The sequence below is a fragment of the Phoenix dactylifera genome, chromosome 1, assembly GCF_009389715.1.
Source record: "Phoenix dactylifera cultivar Barhee BC4 chromosome 1, palm_55x_up_171113_PBpolish2nd_filt_p, whole genome shotgun sequence".
Classification (NCBI taxonomy): Eukaryota; Viridiplantae; Streptophyta; class Magnoliopsida; order Arecales; family Arecaceae; genus Phoenix; species Phoenix dactylifera.
The window spans coordinates 39,852,410-39,872,172 of NC_052392.1; the positions used below are offsets into that span (position 1 = coordinate 39,852,410).

The following is a 19,763-nucleotide window of genomic DNA, read 5'->3' on the forward strand; positions in this document are numbered from 1 at the left end:
CCTCGTATTGATCTATGATACATGCTACTAAAGCAATTATGAATAATTCATCAGATCATTGATATGGATAATATCCAAATACCAAATATATTCTATATAGGATTCATGGTCTTACTATTTTTTTCAATAGATAAAATCAACTACACGAAAGTGAAAAGACTACTATCCAAGCTATTAGTGGGCTTGAATGCTTATTTTGTCACAATAAAAAGGTATTAATTACAGGATATGCATAATAATATGCATTTAGTATTAAGATTGTTATTCTCGTTTAGTAATTGGTCGGATCATGACCCAATCCATTTAATTCATTTAAGATCGGTTTAACCTATTTAAAATTGCTTAAACTATTTCTGTCCTATTTAATTAATTCTTAATCCATTTGAATTCATTTAATTTGTTTAAACTTTACTTAACTTATTTAACCATCTGGCTTGATCCATTTAATAAATGAGTTATAAAAATTGGATTGGATTGCTTATTTAATAAATAGATAGAATTTAAAACTAAATTTTTGATCTATTTAATAAATTTGCATCCAACTGAGCGGTTGCCACCCTGCCTGATACTTTGAGTTAGTTGGACCAAAGTCAAGAAAGGTGGTTGCATGATGGTGGGTAAGATGAGATAAATCAGAAGGATAGGGCTCTTCATGGCATGGCAGAAGCTTTGACTTCTTGTTTTGCCTTGCACGGCAGCTTTGAATGTCAAACCGATCTTTTCGTGCTTTGAATGTCAAACCGATCTTTTCGTGGTACGACCAACTTACCCATCCGCAAGCCGGACGGATCCCGCCCGGTTCAGCGCTCGATTATTCCGAATCCGGAAACAGCGGATGGAACCAAAAGCTTGACTAAATCAAAAGTCCAAGTCAACGATAGACCCGATCTGAGCTTCAGACGCCTAGATTTCAATTTTATTTGGGTTCCACTCCGTTACCCCCAATGATTTCCCCAAGCCACGTCAGCATAAGCAGAAGTCCAAGCAAAAGCAGAGTAATCAAAGTCAAGTTCAAAAAATATCGTATCTTTTTTTTCTATATTATACTTTTATTATCTTTTGCTTAACTAATTATTATAATATAATCAATCACATTTCTAATCAAGTTTCCTTGCCATCATTCAAGAACTGGATCCAGAACGCTGCTTAGATAATCCTCATGAGATCATAATGTAGGCCACAGTTTAGGCCTATGAACACCTTCATCCATATGCTTGCTATAGATCAGAGAAAAAATGGTACACTATTTTGATCTTATTGGATGTATTCACACACGTACTGTATGAAGCACCTGATTTAAGCCAAAAAAAAAAAAAAAAAAGGTACACTGCCTTCCTCAGCTTCTTAAAAGCATTGTAGCAACTAAAGTAATTTATTTCAAATTCTCAAGGAACCATTTCTGACACTGAACAACTACTCTATTAGCAAGACACATGAAGTATGCTACTCATCATATAGTGCCCAGTCATGCAAGCTCTTTAAAGCAATAGAGCCTAAACTCATAGAGATGTGTTCAACCATAAGAATCAAAAGTAAAAAAGGCCAAATTTAAAGGCTCCTCAGGGCATGGTAAGAAGATTACTATTCCGGCTGCCAACCGATTGTTAGGGAACCACAAGTAGTTGCAGTATTCCAGTTTGAGCCATTTTGGCTGGTGGAGTGAAATCCTTGATCATGTTGTCACATCTTTGGGATTTTATGGCCTCATAAGCAGGCTGTTACTGCTGGCTGAGCTGCCGGTTGCACAGGGAAAATCTTGAACAAGAAGCCTCAGACGTTGGGATTCCATATACTGCAGCACCTCGACACACTCCTGCAAATCAGATTCATTGGCCAATATGACCCACTCTTCCTCATCATCCCAATACCTGAGCCGAAACGTCCCACTGTGCAATTTAAATCTCTTCCCAATTACCTCAATCAACTCATGGAAACCCATGGACAAGGAGAATTTGAACCTTACAGTTTCCTCCTTATAAGTAGCCTTTACATGGATTGCAGACCCAAAGTCAGCGGCCAACATATTGTTCTTTAAGCTTCTTTTAATACTGGGGCGACTTGAGGCGCTGCCGCTGGATGAGTCTGTCATGCTGGAATAAGAAGGACGACTGCGTTCTATGATCCTTTCACTAGCATCCATTTCGGTATGCATTTCTTCCAGTGCTGCCATGGGGCATGAGCTTTTTGATCTGATGCTGCATTTAAGGCTCTCTGAACTGAAGCCACCCTTGCTAGAAGCATCATGGCAGCATTTCTCTTTAGCAAGGCTGGATGGCCCTCCAGAAGAAGTAACCTTACATTTGTCGCCAATGCCGAAAGGTGGAACGCAGGCTATATTTGCTTCATGGTGATGAAGTTGTGGTTGGCCTGAATTGTTAATCTGGTTTCTGCCAACCAAACAAGTCTCTTCTTCCAAGTTTCCCACAAACTGATCTGGTAAACCCCGGCGTGATGGTTCTGAGGCTATTGCAGCTTGTTTTTCAGGAGATGAGACTACTGTAAAATGTTTTCCAGTAGCATTATCATATTTTAATATCCCCGCAACTCCTGGTACAGAGTCTATCATGCTCTGGAACGTCCTCATAGAATGGCTGAGCTTCCTTATGTCGCGAGATGGCCATCTTAAAATCCCATTCCGCCTGCAAATTTTTTTCAGTGTAGTTGGGCAAACTGCAGATATGGCATATTCAAGATATATCAGCCAGCCAGTATTTAATGAGTTACTAAAATGAATACAGATCAAAAAGTCTAATCACATCAATTGAAATTAGCCCGAGGTTCAGTACTTAGCAATTTTTCCCTTTTTGTTGGTTACGTCTTAAGATGAAATTTTTCTAGAATACTTCGCTAATATCTAATCATCTTTGGGTCCCCAATGTTTCTTTTCTCTGACTCTTTAATCCATATACGAGTCTCCCTCCTCTTACCAAGGCCACATCTGGTCTGGACACATCCCAGCCATCTCAGGTCTTTCAGTGCCGCTCCTAAATTTCATTTAACTGACTCATCTCTAACTCCATCTCTCCTAATTCTACCACATCCTCCATAACATCATCATTCTGCCATTGTATCTTAAGAAGGCAGGCCAACTTGATCTTTATCTGTATGATATAGTTAAAGCCATATGATAGGTAACATCATCATGCAAAATTTAAAGGCCTTCTAATTGGTGAAGTCTATTATAACAATAATAGTACATGAGCTTAGCTAATTTGAAAGTTTTTAGTTCTATTCTGAGGACCACATGATCCTTGTCGTGGTCAAGGTAGGATATTACACCATAAGCAAAGCCAGTAAACAGAAGAATGCATCCCATCCTTAAGTACCAACAAGATAGAAGAGATGAAAAGAAAAGCTCACCACCAATCCTCTTTGCAGCTTTCTTAAGAGTTTCAGAATAGTACTGCTGTAGAACACTTAAACTAATATTCTTTTCCACTGTACTGCGTTTCTTCTTTGGGTGTCTAGGTGAGCCAGGCTTCGTCTGCAGTATACAAGTAGATAAGTTTATGAGCATATTAACAGTTGTTATTTTCCAAAAGCTCCACTACTAAACTTATAAAATCTAATTCACAATGAAATGACTACCTGAATACTACAAAAGAAATGACCAATGTAAAGATGCATGCTTCCTCTCTCAAGGTTGCAACTACAACCAAATTCATGACAGCAACGGAGACCAATAACTTAAATAACCAAATTCAGCATCACAAGCATGCGACTAGAAAGTTAATATCATTCATCATGCAACCTAAATTTCTCCAACTTTCGCAACATATGATAATTAAAGTTCTATCATATTCAGCAGCAGTTTATGGACCTTCTGCTGTATGGTACATATAAATGGATACTGACATATCATAAAATTTGGAAAATCTGGAGCTCAGTCATGTTCCTTATACTCGAAAAGGTTGCGAGAGTTTAAGATGCTTCTATTCTTCCTCTAGACGTTATATCGATTACAATCTATAGTATCATATAAAGAATATAATTCACAAAATTTAAACAACCTGAAGTAGCAATTTGGTAAATATTTTGTAGGCGTAACTGTGTAAGTTTGCAGCTACTCTGATCATTATATATCCCAAGCTATAGAACCTATATGATAATCATGATGAATTTTCATACAGGAAGTATTTAGAAACCTGCATCTCAGCACCATTAATAAAGATCTAGTATATTCAAGCCTGCTAATTAGTTATATGTTCACTTGTTCTGTCAGTACAGTAACTAAAACAAACCATATCCTCCTTCAGGTTATCTTCCTATACTTAATAATTTTTGGTGGAAGTGTTTTTTCACTTCCTCCATTGCACCTCAAAAAAAATCTTCCTATTTCTTACTATGATAGGGAACAGAAAGAGTAGTTATTGATGCAAGGGCTACAGTTTATAGCTGTAAGTAGCTAGAACCATCGCAGCAAACCTTCAATTTAATCAATATTCTTCATTTCTTCTCTTAAATGTTCCCTGGTAACAATATAGCTCCTCTCCACTTTGTAGCAGTTCTGTGTCATGAATATTCACAATTATTTTGCAAAACTTTGCATGAATTCTAAAACCCTCCAAGTCTTTTTTCTGCTTTTTACTGGTATGAGGACCTCTCCATGTGCTTGTGGCAAGGCACGTATTATAAAGACGAACAGTTTCAAAATGTTGGGCAATGATGACTCATATAGCCAAAGATGAAAAGTTTAGTTTTTGTTTCCAGGATTCTACAGTATGCATGACTTCAAATAATGAGTATAATGAGTGTGTGACTAAGATCAGCACCTGACCCCGACGAGCATCTCCTTGTTTACCGGTTTCCATATTTTGAAATTTGGAAGATAACTCAGTCAAGTTAAGTTCAGCATCATAGCGCAAGCTTTGGGAGTGTTCTGCTGAGATAGGTATAGTTTGTCTTGTTCCTGGTCCCTCCTTGGTGACATCAGTTCTGACCACCTTAGTATCTGAAACTGTTCTCAAGCTTCTGCAGATTCTCTGCAATGTAGTTGACATGTTGTTCAACAGGAGCTGCTGCTCTGCACTCCCTTTACAGTGGATAGGAAGAAAGAACTCTAGTATGTAATCATCGTTTCCTGTATGGGTGCTCCTTAACCTGATTGCAACAGCAGCGTGCAGGCCAAACTTGCGAGCATGATGTGCGAGCGGGTACTGGTGTACGTCACAACTTTTTACATCTGGAGAGAAGATAGCATGAGTTGATTGAATTGCTTTTCCAGCAATGCCCTGCCCATTTTGAAGGTGGTGTTCAGAACATGCATGTAGAAAACCCTGCATTTGTTGATCATTGACATAGCAGGCCGACTCCTGGATGCAGAGCATGATTTTTCTGCCTGAAATAGAGTTAGCCTCTGCAGCATCTCTTGTACATTCATCCATACCTTCATCATTGTTGCTCAAGGGAATCCATGTAAGTGCCAAAGGTAACATGTGTGCATGACATATGGCTCTCAAGACATCCAATATCTCTGTGAATGCAGACTTCTGGCCCATTTTAAGACTCTGCAGTTTTAAATCATGTAATATGCAAAGAAACAGTGTTATAACCAATAGATAAAGCTTTTACTGGAGGGGGGAAAAACCAACAACTCTGCCAACAAAAAATTAACACACACAAGAAATAATGTCCATAAGCACCTGCTTTTGAGCGCATACTTTGACACTCCTTAAACTCACAGCCTGCAAATTTTCAGGGAGCAGAGCTTTTAGATATGACATAACTATTCCAAAAGAGCAGAAACTTTAAGTATTTATTGGCACTAAACCTATAATTGTCATATCAATCACAAACAAGAATCTTCATGTATTTGTTCTGCATGCTTGTGTGACTAGGAACATGTAAATAAATATATCGGCAGACAAAGATGTCCATGCATATGCATGCAGGCAGTGGCTATATTTATGATGAGAAGCAATTGCTGACAAATGGAATGAACAGGCAGCCCATTCTTAATCGACAATTACGAGTAACTTCTGATGTATGCGGTTCAGCAAAACCAGGAACATGACTTCATTTCCATCTACGCACTACCAATCAAACTTGGGAGAGGTGAAATTCTATATGCAATGGAAGAGAATCATCCAAAGAGTATTCAGATCATTATGATACGGAAAACTACAAGCACAACACAATTCTTATGAGAATGTTATTTGCAGAAGATAATAATACATTGAAATGATATATAAGCATAAACGAGTACTCGACATAAAATAATGTGAACCAATACTGACCTGCAAAGCTTGGAAAATGCTATCCATCTCAGAATCAAAATCAGATTTCTCCTTCACCGTTACAAGCTCAAGGACTCCACAACATGAATGTTCATTGAGATCAAAAATTGGCACCGCAAGTATTCCACGGACATCATAATGGCGTGCATGGTCGACCCGCAAGTACTCTTGCCGATGATAATGGACGGCGTTTGAGGTCCATTCCGGCATTCCAGAGACAAATACACGGCCAGGAAGCCCAGTGATGGACCCTGGTGCCTCTTTCGCAGAAAAAGTATATGCCCTCGAAACTTCTCGGTACCCTGCAAGAGTCTGGTCAAGAAGATAGGGCTGCTCATATGTGCTTAATATATACTCATCTCCCTGATTCACAGGCATCCAGACCTGGGCAAGTATCCCTGCACCTGAGGATTCCTTGAACAAAGACAGTGCCATAAGCAATCTCTCAGAAAGACTAACTCCCATCATGGATTTGGGTACAACACTGGTGCCCTCATCAGCATCAGAGACATTAAAAGGAAGCCCATTTCTTCGCGAGACATCCATCTGGAGAGAATTCAACAAAAATCCAGCTTGCAGGCCAGAATTTTGTGGTGCTGAATCATCTTTAAAGCAATAATCTACACCGGCCGAATTTCTCGAATCGTCACAAATCCCAGGAACGGAATCCCCACTTGGTGCTTGTGAATTTGGCGAGGACAGCAGAGTCTCACTACCAGGCTTCAGCCAAGATACTGAATAGTTAAATGGCGAGAGAACCTGGCCAGCAATCGATGGACTCCAGAGTTCAGTGAAAGAATCGATGGCCATCCACGTCGGGTAGCTAAATCGGTCCTCCAACATCGGGCTCCGATTCCCTTCGAGGAACGGAGAAAACCCATCCATTTGAGCTCAGACAATAACTCGTTTTCCTCTAGGTCACAGGGGATATTCCATACCTCCCGCCAACCGTAAAAACCAGACCTTTTACTGGAATCTCTTCAAGAAGTGATGAATTCTAGCCAAAGATCCAAACTTTCATACAATTCTGAGATTTAACGACCAAGAAACTTTCCCTATCTAATTGGAAATCTCAGAAAAAGATGAACGAAAGGCCCAACTTGTCACGGACTCCTCTAATTCCAGGACCAAAAGAAAGGCTCATAGCTTTAAAACCGATCCTAGAAATAAATAAATCGGAAATCTAGAATCCCCGTTCACCAGATAGATCCAGTCTCTCGAATCCAGAGCGATATTCCCAAAATCCCACGTTGAGATCCGTCCTCCGCGCCTCGAGGATTTGGAGGACACGGCGCGGAACTCGAGGAACCAGGGCGAGGAGGAAGAGGAGGAGGATTCCGGAGATTTTGTTTGAACGCCTTGGACGAGAGCTGGACCTCCTCGAAGCCTTCGTCTCCAAGTGGCGTCCGCTTCCTCTACTTCCAAGCTCTTATCTATTTGAAAATTTATGAACAGAGGGGGCGTTTACTTCTTTGCTGCGTCTCTTGTTTTTGTGGCTGTTGTAAACGACGCAGGGACAGGGAGGGCGGGAGGCGGCAACCGGGCGGCTTGTTTTATTTGTTTTGTCCGCAACGTAGCATAAATTACAGAAAAGCCTTCCTTTCCTTTTTTTTTTTTTTTTTTTTTGATTGTTGTTGTAAAAATTAATTTATTTAACATGTATGGTTTATAAATTATTTTCAAAAATTAAAAGGGGCAATCTATTTCCACCCACATCTAATTGCACTGTATCTGTGACATACACGTGTATATGTCTTAGAAAGATTTAAAAAGTTTAAAAATTATTTGGTTTGTGAAAAAAAAAAATCTTGTCGGAATACTTTTCTAATTTCTAGAACTATAATATCTAAAAAATAATTTTGACAAATTGGATTGGTGATAGAAAAATAGCCATTTTAAAGAAAAATAATTTTTTTTGATTGTTGTTGCAAAAATTAATTTACTTAACGTGTATAGTTTATACATTTTCCCATTAATTAGGAGGTGCACTTTATTTCCACTCACATCTAATTAGGAGGGCATTTTATTTGTGACATACATGTGTACGTGCCTCAAAAAGATATAAAATATTTAGAAATTATTTGGTTCGTGAAAAAAAAAAATTATCAGAATATTTTTCTAAAATGTTGATTTCTGAAAAAGAATTTGTGAAATATCTATTATATCCTTAATAGAGAAAAGATCTTATTCATAGATTTTGACGGCTTAAGGATAGTTTTGACAACAAAAAAATATATCAAAATTTCCAACCGGTGGAAAAGTAGCTTTTCCATCTCCCCCTTGTAGAATTTTTTTTAATAAAATTTAGAAATCTTATTCCCATGGAATTGCTATTTTTTTATTTCTATTCTTTAAAAACTCCTACCAAATAAGAGGCTTTTCTTCGTTTTCTCCATGACCACGCTTTTTCCTCTTATTTTTCCGCAAACCAGATGAGTACGTAGAAATTTTCTTGCTTCTGGATTGCATGATCTAACATCGATTAATTAAACCAGTTCTTCTTGCTTCATTTGCAGGCTCCTACTGAAATATCGAGATGCAAATAATGAGTTCGAAACCCATCCCATTTGGGATTGAACTGGAGATTTCCAGTGGCCAGTGACCAGCTATCTGTGGATCGTTGAAAAATTGGTGATTGAATGGAATCCATGAGATATGCATCCAGGATTGTCTCTGCCATGCTCCGAATATTTCACCATCCATCGATGGATGGTGAGTGGCAACTAGAGCTCTCAAGTTCGACACCAAACTGGAGAGAATCCCAGTGTTTTTAACCAATTAGCTTCTTGTTATTTTTTTTTTAACCTGCGTGCATATGGATGTATGCATGTTCATACGTGATGCGAACGCTTTGAATTATGCTATGATGATCGATTGGGCAATTAAGGATGCAAGCTTTAAGCTTTGTAGCTTTTATTCTATGAAAGTATGACTTCTGTTATTACTGCAATTCATATAAATGCTTATAAATATTGCATTGCCTCATAAGATAGGAAAAGGAGCTGCTGTTAATGGATCAAAAAAGACAATCCTTCATTATTTGAATAGGTGATGATCTAGTTAAGTACACCACTCAGTCTAGAAATAAGAAGAGCTCCAAGCTGCCAAAGGAAACAAGATGAACTTCAACTAAAATGGTCAAGATGTGATTCCTCACTTCAAATTTTTGGATACTCTGCATTTGTGTAACGACAGTGATGCCGAATCTCACCTCGGTTGCCTGTCAGCACTCCTATGCTCCCCATTCGGCTCATTGTAAAAGCAAAATAACGCCTGAAATCTTCAAAATTATCAGCAAACTGCTTAGCTATCCGTAGTCCATCCTCGGAGAAGATGAACTGCTGGTCTATTCCAAGCACACCCAACTTCCTCAGTACTCGTTTGTAGTAGGAGTTCTCAAAGGTGTAGTTCTTGCCAGATGTGGGATTGAGGAAGACGGTCGGGTCTCGGTGCCCGTCGTAGCATTTCGGCTGGCATTTCTGCCTCAGCCGGCGGGCGAGAGATGGAGCCATGCTCGGGTCAGGTTTTCCGGTGTGGTTGAACTTATGAATCCGATCATGGATGTAATGGCAGTGGGTCACCCCCATGGTGTGGGCACCTACACATGATGTTAAAAGGTATGCAAACTATAAATGAAGTTCTCACTAGAGAGATAAAGAGTTTTATGTATGGTAGTATGCAAGCTTTTTTACCTACTAAATTAATCAAGTAATATATACAAGTAGGGCTGCAAATAGGTCGGGTAATCGGGTCGGGTTCTGAGTGATCCCGATCCGACCCGATTTTTTTGTTCGGATCCTAATTTTGGACCCAGATCCGATTCGGTTGAAAATCAGATCGGGTTGGGTCCATGCCTACAAATTTTGACCCGACGGATCATTCAGGTCGGATCAGGTCCGGGTCCAGATCCGGATTTATGTATTTTTATATTCAAAGTTTTACTATATAATAGTAAATAACATCAAGCAAAAAAAATGGGTTGAGTCCGGGTCGAGATTGGGTGGCTCTGACCCGACCTGAAAAATAAAATGGATCCAAATTTAGAACCCGACCCGATTCCGCGGGTCTCAAAATTCGAGTCGGATCGGGTGTTACGCGGATCGGGCCGACCCGACCCATTTGCAGCCCTATATATATACAAGTAAGGTTGAGAAATGGCAATATACAAGTTAGGTTAGTTATCCAAAGAAGCCATGTCATTAGCATCCAAAGGTTATCTACATGCAAATAAGCTTATTTTTGAACAACTAACTAGGGCTAATTTGTATAAGTAAAATGGCCTTGACCCCTTAACAAGATCAGAAAATGCATGCAGTGAACATTTCAAGATAAGCTGATTTTTTTTTTTTTTTGCTGTTGTTAAGGTTGCTTTCAGGTACAGTAGATGAGTAGAACTTATGAAAGTATAGGAAGAGAAAGATGTTGTAGATCATATATGTAAATTACCTAAAAGAGTTCCAAGGTCAAGCACGTCGAGACCTCGAGACTGGAAGTAGGCAAGGGCTTGATCCCATGAAATGGAAGGAGATGGTAGGTCTACCGATTTGGCGGTGGATTGCATGCCGTCGCGTCTCCCTGTAAATACTGGGTACTTAGGTGCACCAGCCTTCAAGCACAACACCATTGTCATAAGATCATGTCAATATAAAAGGTCATTTAAAAGGGTGGTGCAACTTAATTATTAAGATATATTCATGTCTCCAACCAATTATTAATTTGATTGGTTTACTAATTTAGTTCTCCCAAACTCATTCACTGTTGCATTGCTTAAGTTCCTCGCTGAAATCGGCAGAACTTGATATATGTGTCATCATGTTCATGTCATTGGTTTAATACAAATCTTCAATTTTTTAAGACACTAATATCATCCGGTTTCTTTAATCACTGAACTATATATAATGAAACGAGAATATATATAAATAGTCGTCGCCGGCAACGGAGCTATCTCTAAAATATTGCATGATGGGAATACATGTAGTAAACAAATGTCCATAAAGCATCTTGGATTCAACCTTCGATGTTTTTTCTATTAGAAAACTATATGATTTTTCTAGCAATTTTTTTCTTCAATAGTATCTTTTTCAGCCATATATATTATTAATTACCAGGGCTACTGCATCTTTAGCAGCAAGGTGTATGATATCAGCACAGGAGACCGTCCCTGGGCACCGAGCTTCCAAAACTCTCTTGATCCTGTCAATAACATCAAACCCCCTTAACCCTGAGTTCTGAGGTGCCGCCTTCTCTGAGCTCTTCCCATCCAAAAGAATCGAAGCATCGCAACCCTACAGCAGGAAGCATTGAAAGAAAATCATAAACAAAATCATGCATCTATATATAAGATCGAGTATGCAAGCCTTCTTCCATTAATTACTCAGGGGGTGTCACAGTGCAATTCAGAATAAGAGAGTGCAGTGTTTGAACAAATACCGTCACGAAGCAATCGGTGTAGGCGAGGCGAAGAAGGGCGGGGGTGATGGACCTGTCGAACTCCCATGCCTTCTTCACCAAGTGCTTGATGAACTCCTCTGCATAGGTGCAGTTGGTATGCTTCTTGTAGTAATGGAGCACCAGCCCATTTAAGGGCAGCTTTGTAGCACCTTCAGCTACATGCAACTGCGTCGTGGCCAACGAGTGCAGCACAAGGAACACTAGTAACCACTCCCCTTTGCACCTCATCCTTTTCTTCATCTATAAGTTATTTCTAAAGAACTACTCTCCAGTATCTCCTTTATAGAGAAAATAGAGGGAGAGATCTGTGGCTGCATATGCCTCGGAAATGGGTCATTTTAAATGCTTTGAAGGATCCTAGACTAGCTTGTATGGATCCTAGGAGGGTGTTAAAGTATTTATGAGTGAATTGGGTACTAATAGCTAATAGTTTGGAAGGAAGAGTGACTGTAGTTAATCTATTTGTGATGTTATGAAGCTTATACTTGAAGGAAGTAGGGTGGAGGCGGCGGTGCCGGTACGTCGATGGCCCTTGCGAAGCGGCGCAGGCGGTGGGGAGGAGGAAGCGATCCCCAACAGCGTTTCACGTGTTCTGACGGAATGGCATGGGAAGTCGACGTGGAGTCGCTTTTGGAGTACGCAAACATTGACGCCGTTAAGCTGCGGCCTGATAGGAACCGTGTGTTTAATGTTTGCCGTTGGAACTAGTGCTTAGTGCAGCTAAAAACCTATCATATTTGAATGGATCAAAAGAAATATATATATTTGAAGCCAAATCTACTCCACTTGCATCCTGACGAGATTGGATAAGTTTAAGATTTATTTTATTAGTCTATTGTGTTTTTATGCCAAATTGGGTCAGGAATGGCCCAAACACAAATCTCTTAAAAAATAAAAAAAATTAGTTATTTGATTATGTAATGACATATATTATACAATAATAATAGTGGTAATAATAATTAGTAGTAGTATTATATTATATAATATCAAATTATATTATGTTATTATGCTATTGTATACAATATTATATTAACTATATTAGACTAATATTATATTATCTTGCAATAATGTTATACTATATTATATATTTATGTATTAATATATATTATATTTTATTATGTTATATTGGATAATACTATGCAATGCTCATTATTGTCATTTTATCATAGCAAAAATACTTTCTCAGTTTGTTTGTCAAATACATATTAAAATTACATGGTACTTTAGAAATGTAGTTAATGCAAATAGTTTTTTTATAAAAACTCTACTTTTAAAAGTTCTACTGTCAATAACTCCGCCAAACGAGGCCTAAATATGCGAACACTATCAATAATACATTCCACATGAGATTTGACTGTCAACCATAAATAGATTTTAATCAATAGGACAAAATAATGACTATTTATATAAAATTATCAATCATTACTTTATTAAATCTCGGGAGTCGAGGTTGTGAAATATATTATATAACATATTAGCTTGGGTCCAACTCAGGATTCGAGAAAGAGTACCTAGTGACCGTTACCAAGTCGATTTTTCAAAGAGATTATATTTTCCAATCCAAGTTTAATCCAATTATTTTGTTTTGAACGAGCACGGTTGCAGCCCTACCGATGGCAATTGATCGATCGTTCGGTCTAGCTTTTTGGCACAAAATAAAATGCTGAATGCTATTTAGATATGATCACAGAAAATTGTTAATAATAATGATATTGTCTGATTAGGTGATTATCTATAGATAAATAAAGTTAAACTTATTTTAAAATTGATGTCTTTAGCGAAGTCGAGCATATAAAAAATTCTGTTTTTCTTCCCTTTGTGACAGATATCATCTCTTAGCATACCCGGCAGCGATAGCTCCTCACTGAGTTCGAAGAACTAAAATTTAATACAGCAAGTAGAAGTCATGTTGAAGGAGGCTGATTATGTTGCAGTGACTCGTTTTATGGGATCTGGACCAGTTCATTTCTTTTGATTGCTGGTACTGGAAAATGCAGGGAATTTGGCATGGAAGGATATCAATTCCAACAACTCATATTACAGCAGTTTGACTTGGACAAATCCAACCTATTACCAATTTAATTTTGGCGCAGCTTTAACATTTGAGCTGCCTCCGTAGTTGGGAATCATATTTTTGTCCAATGACAGGCCGCTCTTTCATTGTCTGATTTTTTTGTTTGATGAATACACTCGAAATTATGTATCTACTTATTGTCTTTTTGCCTCTGCTCGGTAGTTCCGTAGCCGGTTTTTTCGGACGTTTTCTAGGATCAGAAGGATGTGGATTTGAACATTTGAAATAGAAAGCACTGGTCTTAGTAATTTGTAAGGATTCGTGCGGACGTGTGTTTAGTCCCACATTGGTTATTCGCTGGATAGATCTTGGGTACTTATACAGGATTAAGGAATCCAAATAATAACTTCCGACTAGCCATTTTGGGTGAGGTCCTAGGTCGTTACAAATGGTATCAGAGCGGATCTGGCCCATAACCTATATGGACTAGGGGACACAGCAGCACGGATCCATTGGGGCTGACCACGGGCCAATCGTGGTGTTTGTGATTTGATTTGAATAGATATGAACCCTTAGCCTGACGAGGACGTCAGAGCTTGAACGGGGGAGTATGTGAGGATCCGCGCGGGCGTGTGTTTAGTCTCACATCGGTTATTCGCTGGATAGATTTTGGGTACTTATACAGGATCAAGGAACCCAAATAATAACTTCCGACTAGCCATGTTGGGTGAGGTCCTAGGTCGTTACATAATTGAACCGGAAAATAATCTAGTAACAAGCACCCAACTAGATCTGAACATAATAATAGTTGTGAGAATATGGGATAATGAGAACCAAAAGCCTATAATATCCGAGGTTTGTGTGCATGCAAAACCATGACAACTAATATGTTAGCATTTCATTTCCTCTTTTTTTTTCAGGGTAAGTGGGAGGAAAATTCTCAATGCCTTGCAAAGTTAATAATACCAATACAATCAGCATTAACAAGTAAAGATAAATCAGGGTGGAGTTGGTAGCATTGAAGTACTAACTTGTTAGCTTTTAACATCTCATGTCTGAGAGCAGTGGAACAAAAGTTATGTTAAATACACTATTACTGTGAATCAGAACAAAGATTTCTATTTGCTGACATGTGAAATGAAGAACCATGCACGCAAATAACTTTGTTGGCTTAATAACTTTCTAAACCAACTGGTAGACAGTATAGAATACTAGATTTGATTGGTCCTGGACACACTAGCCAAAGGATTTGCATGTGATGTAACTAGGGTTTAGATGTAAAATTTTTTAGGCTATTGTGCGCTATTATAGTGCATTTCTGAATTTGTGAGCCTGAAAACCAGGAAGGTTCTTATGGAGTGAATCCATTCAATGCACAAAATTGTTCACAATTTTTATGAAAGTACTACGAAATCGTTTCACTGAAGCCCCAAAAATGCTGGTTTTATGAGTCCTAGAGTGGAGCAACCAGGCTTTCTACAAACTTCTGCTGATGCTATCAGAACAAATGCAACTTAATTTATGTGTCTAGTTATGAATCCAATGGAGAAACAAGAAAGAGAGGAATCCAGTAGTTGGAAAAACTGGTGCTTAATAGTGGTATGTGAAAACAAAATGTTCAGTAGGCTTCTGATCGACGGCTTAGCAGCTCCATGATCAATCAACTTGCCATGTTTGGCAATAAATCTATCGATCGAACCGATCCCCTCTTGCTGCATGGCAAGAAAATAGTTCATGCATGCATGACAGGAGCAACCATGGAAAAACAAAGAAACATGATCATTATTTAACATGAAAAACAAAGTGAGAAAGGTGAGACCTAATGACATACATGCTTTTCTTTTGTACATGTGATGCCGTGGGATGGTGAAAGTGTACATAGCTCTTTGTATCATGTATGAATGATAGTGGGAGTTGGTGAATGTCTAATAGATATACATCCTTGTTGTCTCATGCAGGTCATAATATTATCAAACTATGAGGTTATTTGGATATAATATCATCAACTGTTGCATTCGTAGTTAGAGCTAATCATGGGCTGAGCCCCCGCTCTAAAATATATTTATTTTAGTTAGGCTTCGAGCCAGGCTTCACCGGATAGGATCACAGTTTCAGAAGGAAACAAAAGGAAAGGCAAAACCTTACCCTGGGGCCAATTGGAGCCAACCCAAAAACCCATACCTAGGCCGCTATACCAAAATCCGTTTCAAAAGAAACTTACAAAAAATCCCTCTGTGGTTTCCATTTATTATACTTACACCTACTTAAATTAACGATATTAGTGAAACTATTTACCCCATATAAAAGCCAAATTATCTTTAAGAGGAGAGGAGGATAAACACGTTTTTTTATATCCTTGGATGGATATTATATCACTTAAAGTTGTTGTGATTATTTTTTAAATTTTTCTGATATGATATTTAGGTCCATTTAAATTAACGGTTTGACTAACGTTCTGTGTTGAAGTGTAGGATAAAAATAAATCTTAGAAAGATAGGCATATATTTTTCAAATTATTGGGTGAAAATATGATTCATCCTTAATGTTGGGGGGTTTTTGTAATTTACTCCAGAGTTTTAACTCATGTGCTCAAACCCTCGAACCCAACCCACTTTTAAAATTTCCCGACCCGGCCCAGGAGGATCAGGTATTTGGGCCGGGCTATTTTGTCCCACCGTACGCAACCTATGGACCATGTCTCGTACTATCTTGATATTAATATAAAGTCCAGGGGTAGTTGTGTACTGAAGAGCGAGTAAGAAATTAGGGTTTTGGTTGCGGTATAAAACCCCCCGTCTTGCCGGCTCACCGGTTTGCGCATTAGGGCTTTCGGAAGGAGGCGACGGACGGAAAGCCGACCACATTTGCCGCCGAAACCCTGAAAAATGGTACATTCGTATATCTGTTGTCTGGTCTTCTGATCAAAATCTCGGATTTTTATATTCGTTCCCAGTCTTGGTAGAATTTCTTTGTATTGTTTCATGAATGTATGGCTGAATCGTGACTGTTAGATGTTTTCTCGATTTGATGCTTAATGGATTCCAGGGTTTAGCCTGTAGTCGGATTTTTTTTTTAACCATGTTAGTAGATCTTGTAGGTTTGTTTAATCATTTTTCGTTCAAAGTTTCTTTTTTTAAAAGTAGATTTTCCCGTCTTTTTTCTTTATCGCGAGCTTTGTGGATGTATTATTAAACTTGGAAATTTACCTTTTGGTATTTAATATTTGTATCCATTGGGTCTTGTTGTATTTCTGAGTATTGTATTCTGATTTGGCTCTTTGGCTTTATTTCTGCTGTAAATTTGATGCTTTTTCAATATATAGGCTTGTTTTCTTTGTTTTAGATTGGCCTCCTTGCAAGCCCAAATGATAAATGAGTGTTAGTTCTCCGTTTCATGGCCGTAATCTGTGTCACTTGTAAGGTAATCCGTCTTAGTGGGTCGTGTTGAGAGATCGGCATGAAATGTCTTCAAAGTTTTTGGTAGATCATGCATTGATCTAGAATGCTGATTCCATATACATGGGAGAAGGTTTACTGGCTAAGATTAAACTTAACATTAGAAGCTGAACGCAAATCCAGGAATTTCTCACTTCATTTTGATACCTGATATACATGCCAATCGCCATGCTTTGTAGTCTAATCCTCTTGTTGATATTCTAAATATTTATACTAATGGCTTTGCTATTATCATTATATGGTTTCTGTCTCAACTAATAGTGCTGTTTTTAGTGAAACATAATTATCTCGTCTGGCATCTGGCTATGGAGCAATTAAATGAAACTTTGCAATTATTTGCCACTGATGGAGGCACACCAGTGCAGCCAGGAAATGGCTTAGGCACAACATTTGTAGTTGCTGCCACCTCCAAGAATGCTTATAAATGTATAAGTATTGGGCATGGCATATCGTCTGATTGAGAGTTGGCTGTCAGCTTATGCAGATGAACTTTCAGGAATCCCGCCATGTTAGGTAGTTGGGGCGCATATAACTGAGAATAGAAGCGTGATGATGCTTCCATAGTTGCAACTAATTTGATTCCATGAATCCCTCAAATTTTATACTGATCAACCTCTGACACAGCCTAGTGGTCCAACTATGGTGGCTTCTTGTGGCCTAAAGATCTACATGAACTGCTTTGTCTGCATGGAACTTTGTTAGTGAGGATGTTTGCATGATTTTTAGAATCCAAATTTGTCTTCTGAAGTTCAATTTGTGGAACCTAATGCTTCATAATAGAGATGACCAACACCTATCATGAAGGTTTATGTTTGGCTTTTGAATAAATAAATTACTTCTTTACTTATTTTAAAAGCATATGGTGTTTAGATTTTATTGTGAGCTTCTTCATGTAGCTTTATTCAAGTTGCAAACTGAAAGTTTTGTTTTATGATAGTTCTAGAGATAATTTCTGCAAATGCAGATTCAGTTTTGTGTGAGCTGCTGCAACTGAATAACCATATTTATCTTGCTGTCTATAGCCAAAGCAAATTCATGAGATTAAAGATTTCCTTCTCACGGCAAGAAGGAAAGATGCACGTTCTGTCAAAATCAAGAGGAGCAAGGACATTGTCAAGTTCAAAGTTCGATGCTCCAAGTACCTCTACACACTGTGTGTGTTTGATTCTGAGAAAGCAGACAAGTTGAAGCAATCTCTGCCTCCAGGTTAGCCATGGTGTCTTTAAGTTTTTATTTTTTTCATAAGATATTGGAAGTGCGCCCCCCTCCCCCTTCCCAAAAGAAAAAAGAACACAAGTATTACTCATGTCACATTTTGGCTACATTACATATTAATTAGGACCTGTTATCTGATTATTCTTAAAGTTGCCCAAGCAGCATGTTTGAGTAGACTGTCGTGTATAAGTGTTGGGATAATCTATTATCTTTAATTGAACCATGTACCACTTTTTATTCATAATGATTACAGGAATTGTTGTAAATAGGGAGCCCAAGCGCAGAATTTCATAAAAAAGTTATCATGTGATGATGTACTTGATTGGAAAAGTAACATGGCATTACACATGTTGTTGATATTGTTATTTTCTTGTTCCTTAAATGTGAGCAAAATAATATGGTTCTGCTTAAAAGTTATGTAGTTGGGAAATTTTGTTGGAGTCCTTTTTTTCCTTATTTCAGGTGTAAGTCTCTTTAATGCACATCTATATAGATGTCTTAGATACAACTATGCAACTTCAGCGATGTCTTGGCTTTTATTATAATGTAGAGCAGTGATTGGATTTGCTCTTAATGTTGCAGGTTTGAATGTGCAAGAAGTTTGAAGATGATGCTGAAACCTTTTAAGCAGTAGCCAAAAACATTATCTTGTTTTATTTCCTTTTTAACTAAGAAGCTGCTTATCTTCTTTAGCATCAACTTCTTCAGATGTGTGTTCTGAATTTTGAAGATATTTTTAGTTCTTCATTTTGTTATCGTCGAGTCACTCCAAAAGATGTCGGCATAATTTATTCGCTATTTGGAACGGGTTTGCTTCAGATATCAAGTTCATGTCTGTGTTCTCACTTAGTTATAAGAGAGCTGATCTGGTGAATTTCTAGCTCTTTTTGTTGGGTTTAAATGACTGGACTATATTGTGTCCAACTACATAATTTCTTTGTTGGAAACCCTGTTATAGATCCTGGACATGTCGATGACCATGGAAGTCAAATAAGTGGCTGACCCACCTTGTGAGCCTTAATCCATCAAACTTATGATGACTGTAGAAGTGAACTTTGATAATCTAATGGCGAACTGGTGGAAGTGTAGTCCCTGGCTCTGTCTTTGTTCTGCAGCAAACTGGTGGAAGAAGTGCTTCCTAGTTTGTAACAATTACTCACTGGTAACAATATTTCTTTTGGGTACAATGAGCCATGCTTGAATCGTCCAGATCTGTATGTGAATTATGTCAAAATATGCATGCCTAAACTGAATCATTGCTCTAGCTAGTCTATCATAACATGTCTTCAGTTGGTAGTGGGAGTTTACAGAGGTTGTGGATTTCCTTGAACAGGGTATTTTTTTTTAAAAAAAAGGGTCGCACAATTTTTTTTTGTTAAATCGAATCTCTAT

At 38.2% G+C, this 19,763-nt stretch overlaps 3 protein-coding genes across 4 annotated transcripts; 1 reads left to right on the forward strand and 2 right to left on the reverse strand.

Annotated features, from left to right (window-relative positions):
• Positions 1-1,353: 1,353 nt before the first annotated feature.
• On the reverse strand, positions 1,354-7,679 carry LOC103706117 (protein NLP2). Of its 2 annotated transcripts, XM_008790123.4 has the most exons (5): positions 6,237-7,679; positions 5,643-5,684; positions 4,773-5,507; positions 3,361-3,484; positions 1,354-2,670 (listed from the first exon to the last, which is right to left on the reverse strand). In XM_008790123.4, exons 1-5 carry the CDS (start codon positions 7,119-7,121, stop codon positions 1,697-1,699), a joined length of 2,760 nt encoding a protein of 919 aa, XP_008788345.3. In that variant the 5' UTR covers positions 7,122-7,679; the 3' UTR covers positions 1,354-1,696. The 2 variants fall into 2 exon arrangements, with proteins under 2 accessions (XP_008788345.3, XP_038970251.1); XM_039114323.1 differs by lacking the exon at positions 5,643-5,684.
• Positions 7,680-9,244: 1,565 nt separating this feature from the next.
• On the reverse strand, positions 9,245-11,942 carry LOC103706116 (probable peroxidase 26). The gene is made up of 4 exons (XM_008790122.4): positions 11,667-11,942; positions 11,342-11,521; positions 10,683-10,842; positions 9,245-9,834 (listed from the first exon to the last, which is right to left on the reverse strand). The coding sequence occupies exons 1-4, from the start codon at positions 11,925-11,927 to the stop codon at positions 9,395-9,397; spliced, it is 1,041 nt and encodes a 346-aa protein (XP_008788344.3). The 5' UTR covers positions 11,928-11,942; the 3' UTR covers positions 9,245-9,394.
• Positions 11,943-16,439: 4,497 nt separating this feature from the next.
• On the forward strand, positions 16,440-19,463 carry LOC103706045 (60S ribosomal protein L38). The gene is made up of 3 exons (XM_008790004.4): positions 16,440-16,589; positions 18,179-18,362; positions 18,954-19,463. The coding sequence occupies exons 1-3, from the start codon at positions 16,587-16,589 to the stop codon at positions 18,974-18,976; spliced, it is 210 nt and encodes a 69-aa protein (XP_008788226.1). The 5' UTR covers positions 16,440-16,586; the 3' UTR covers positions 18,977-19,463.
• Positions 19,464-19,763: the final 300 nt, after the last annotated feature.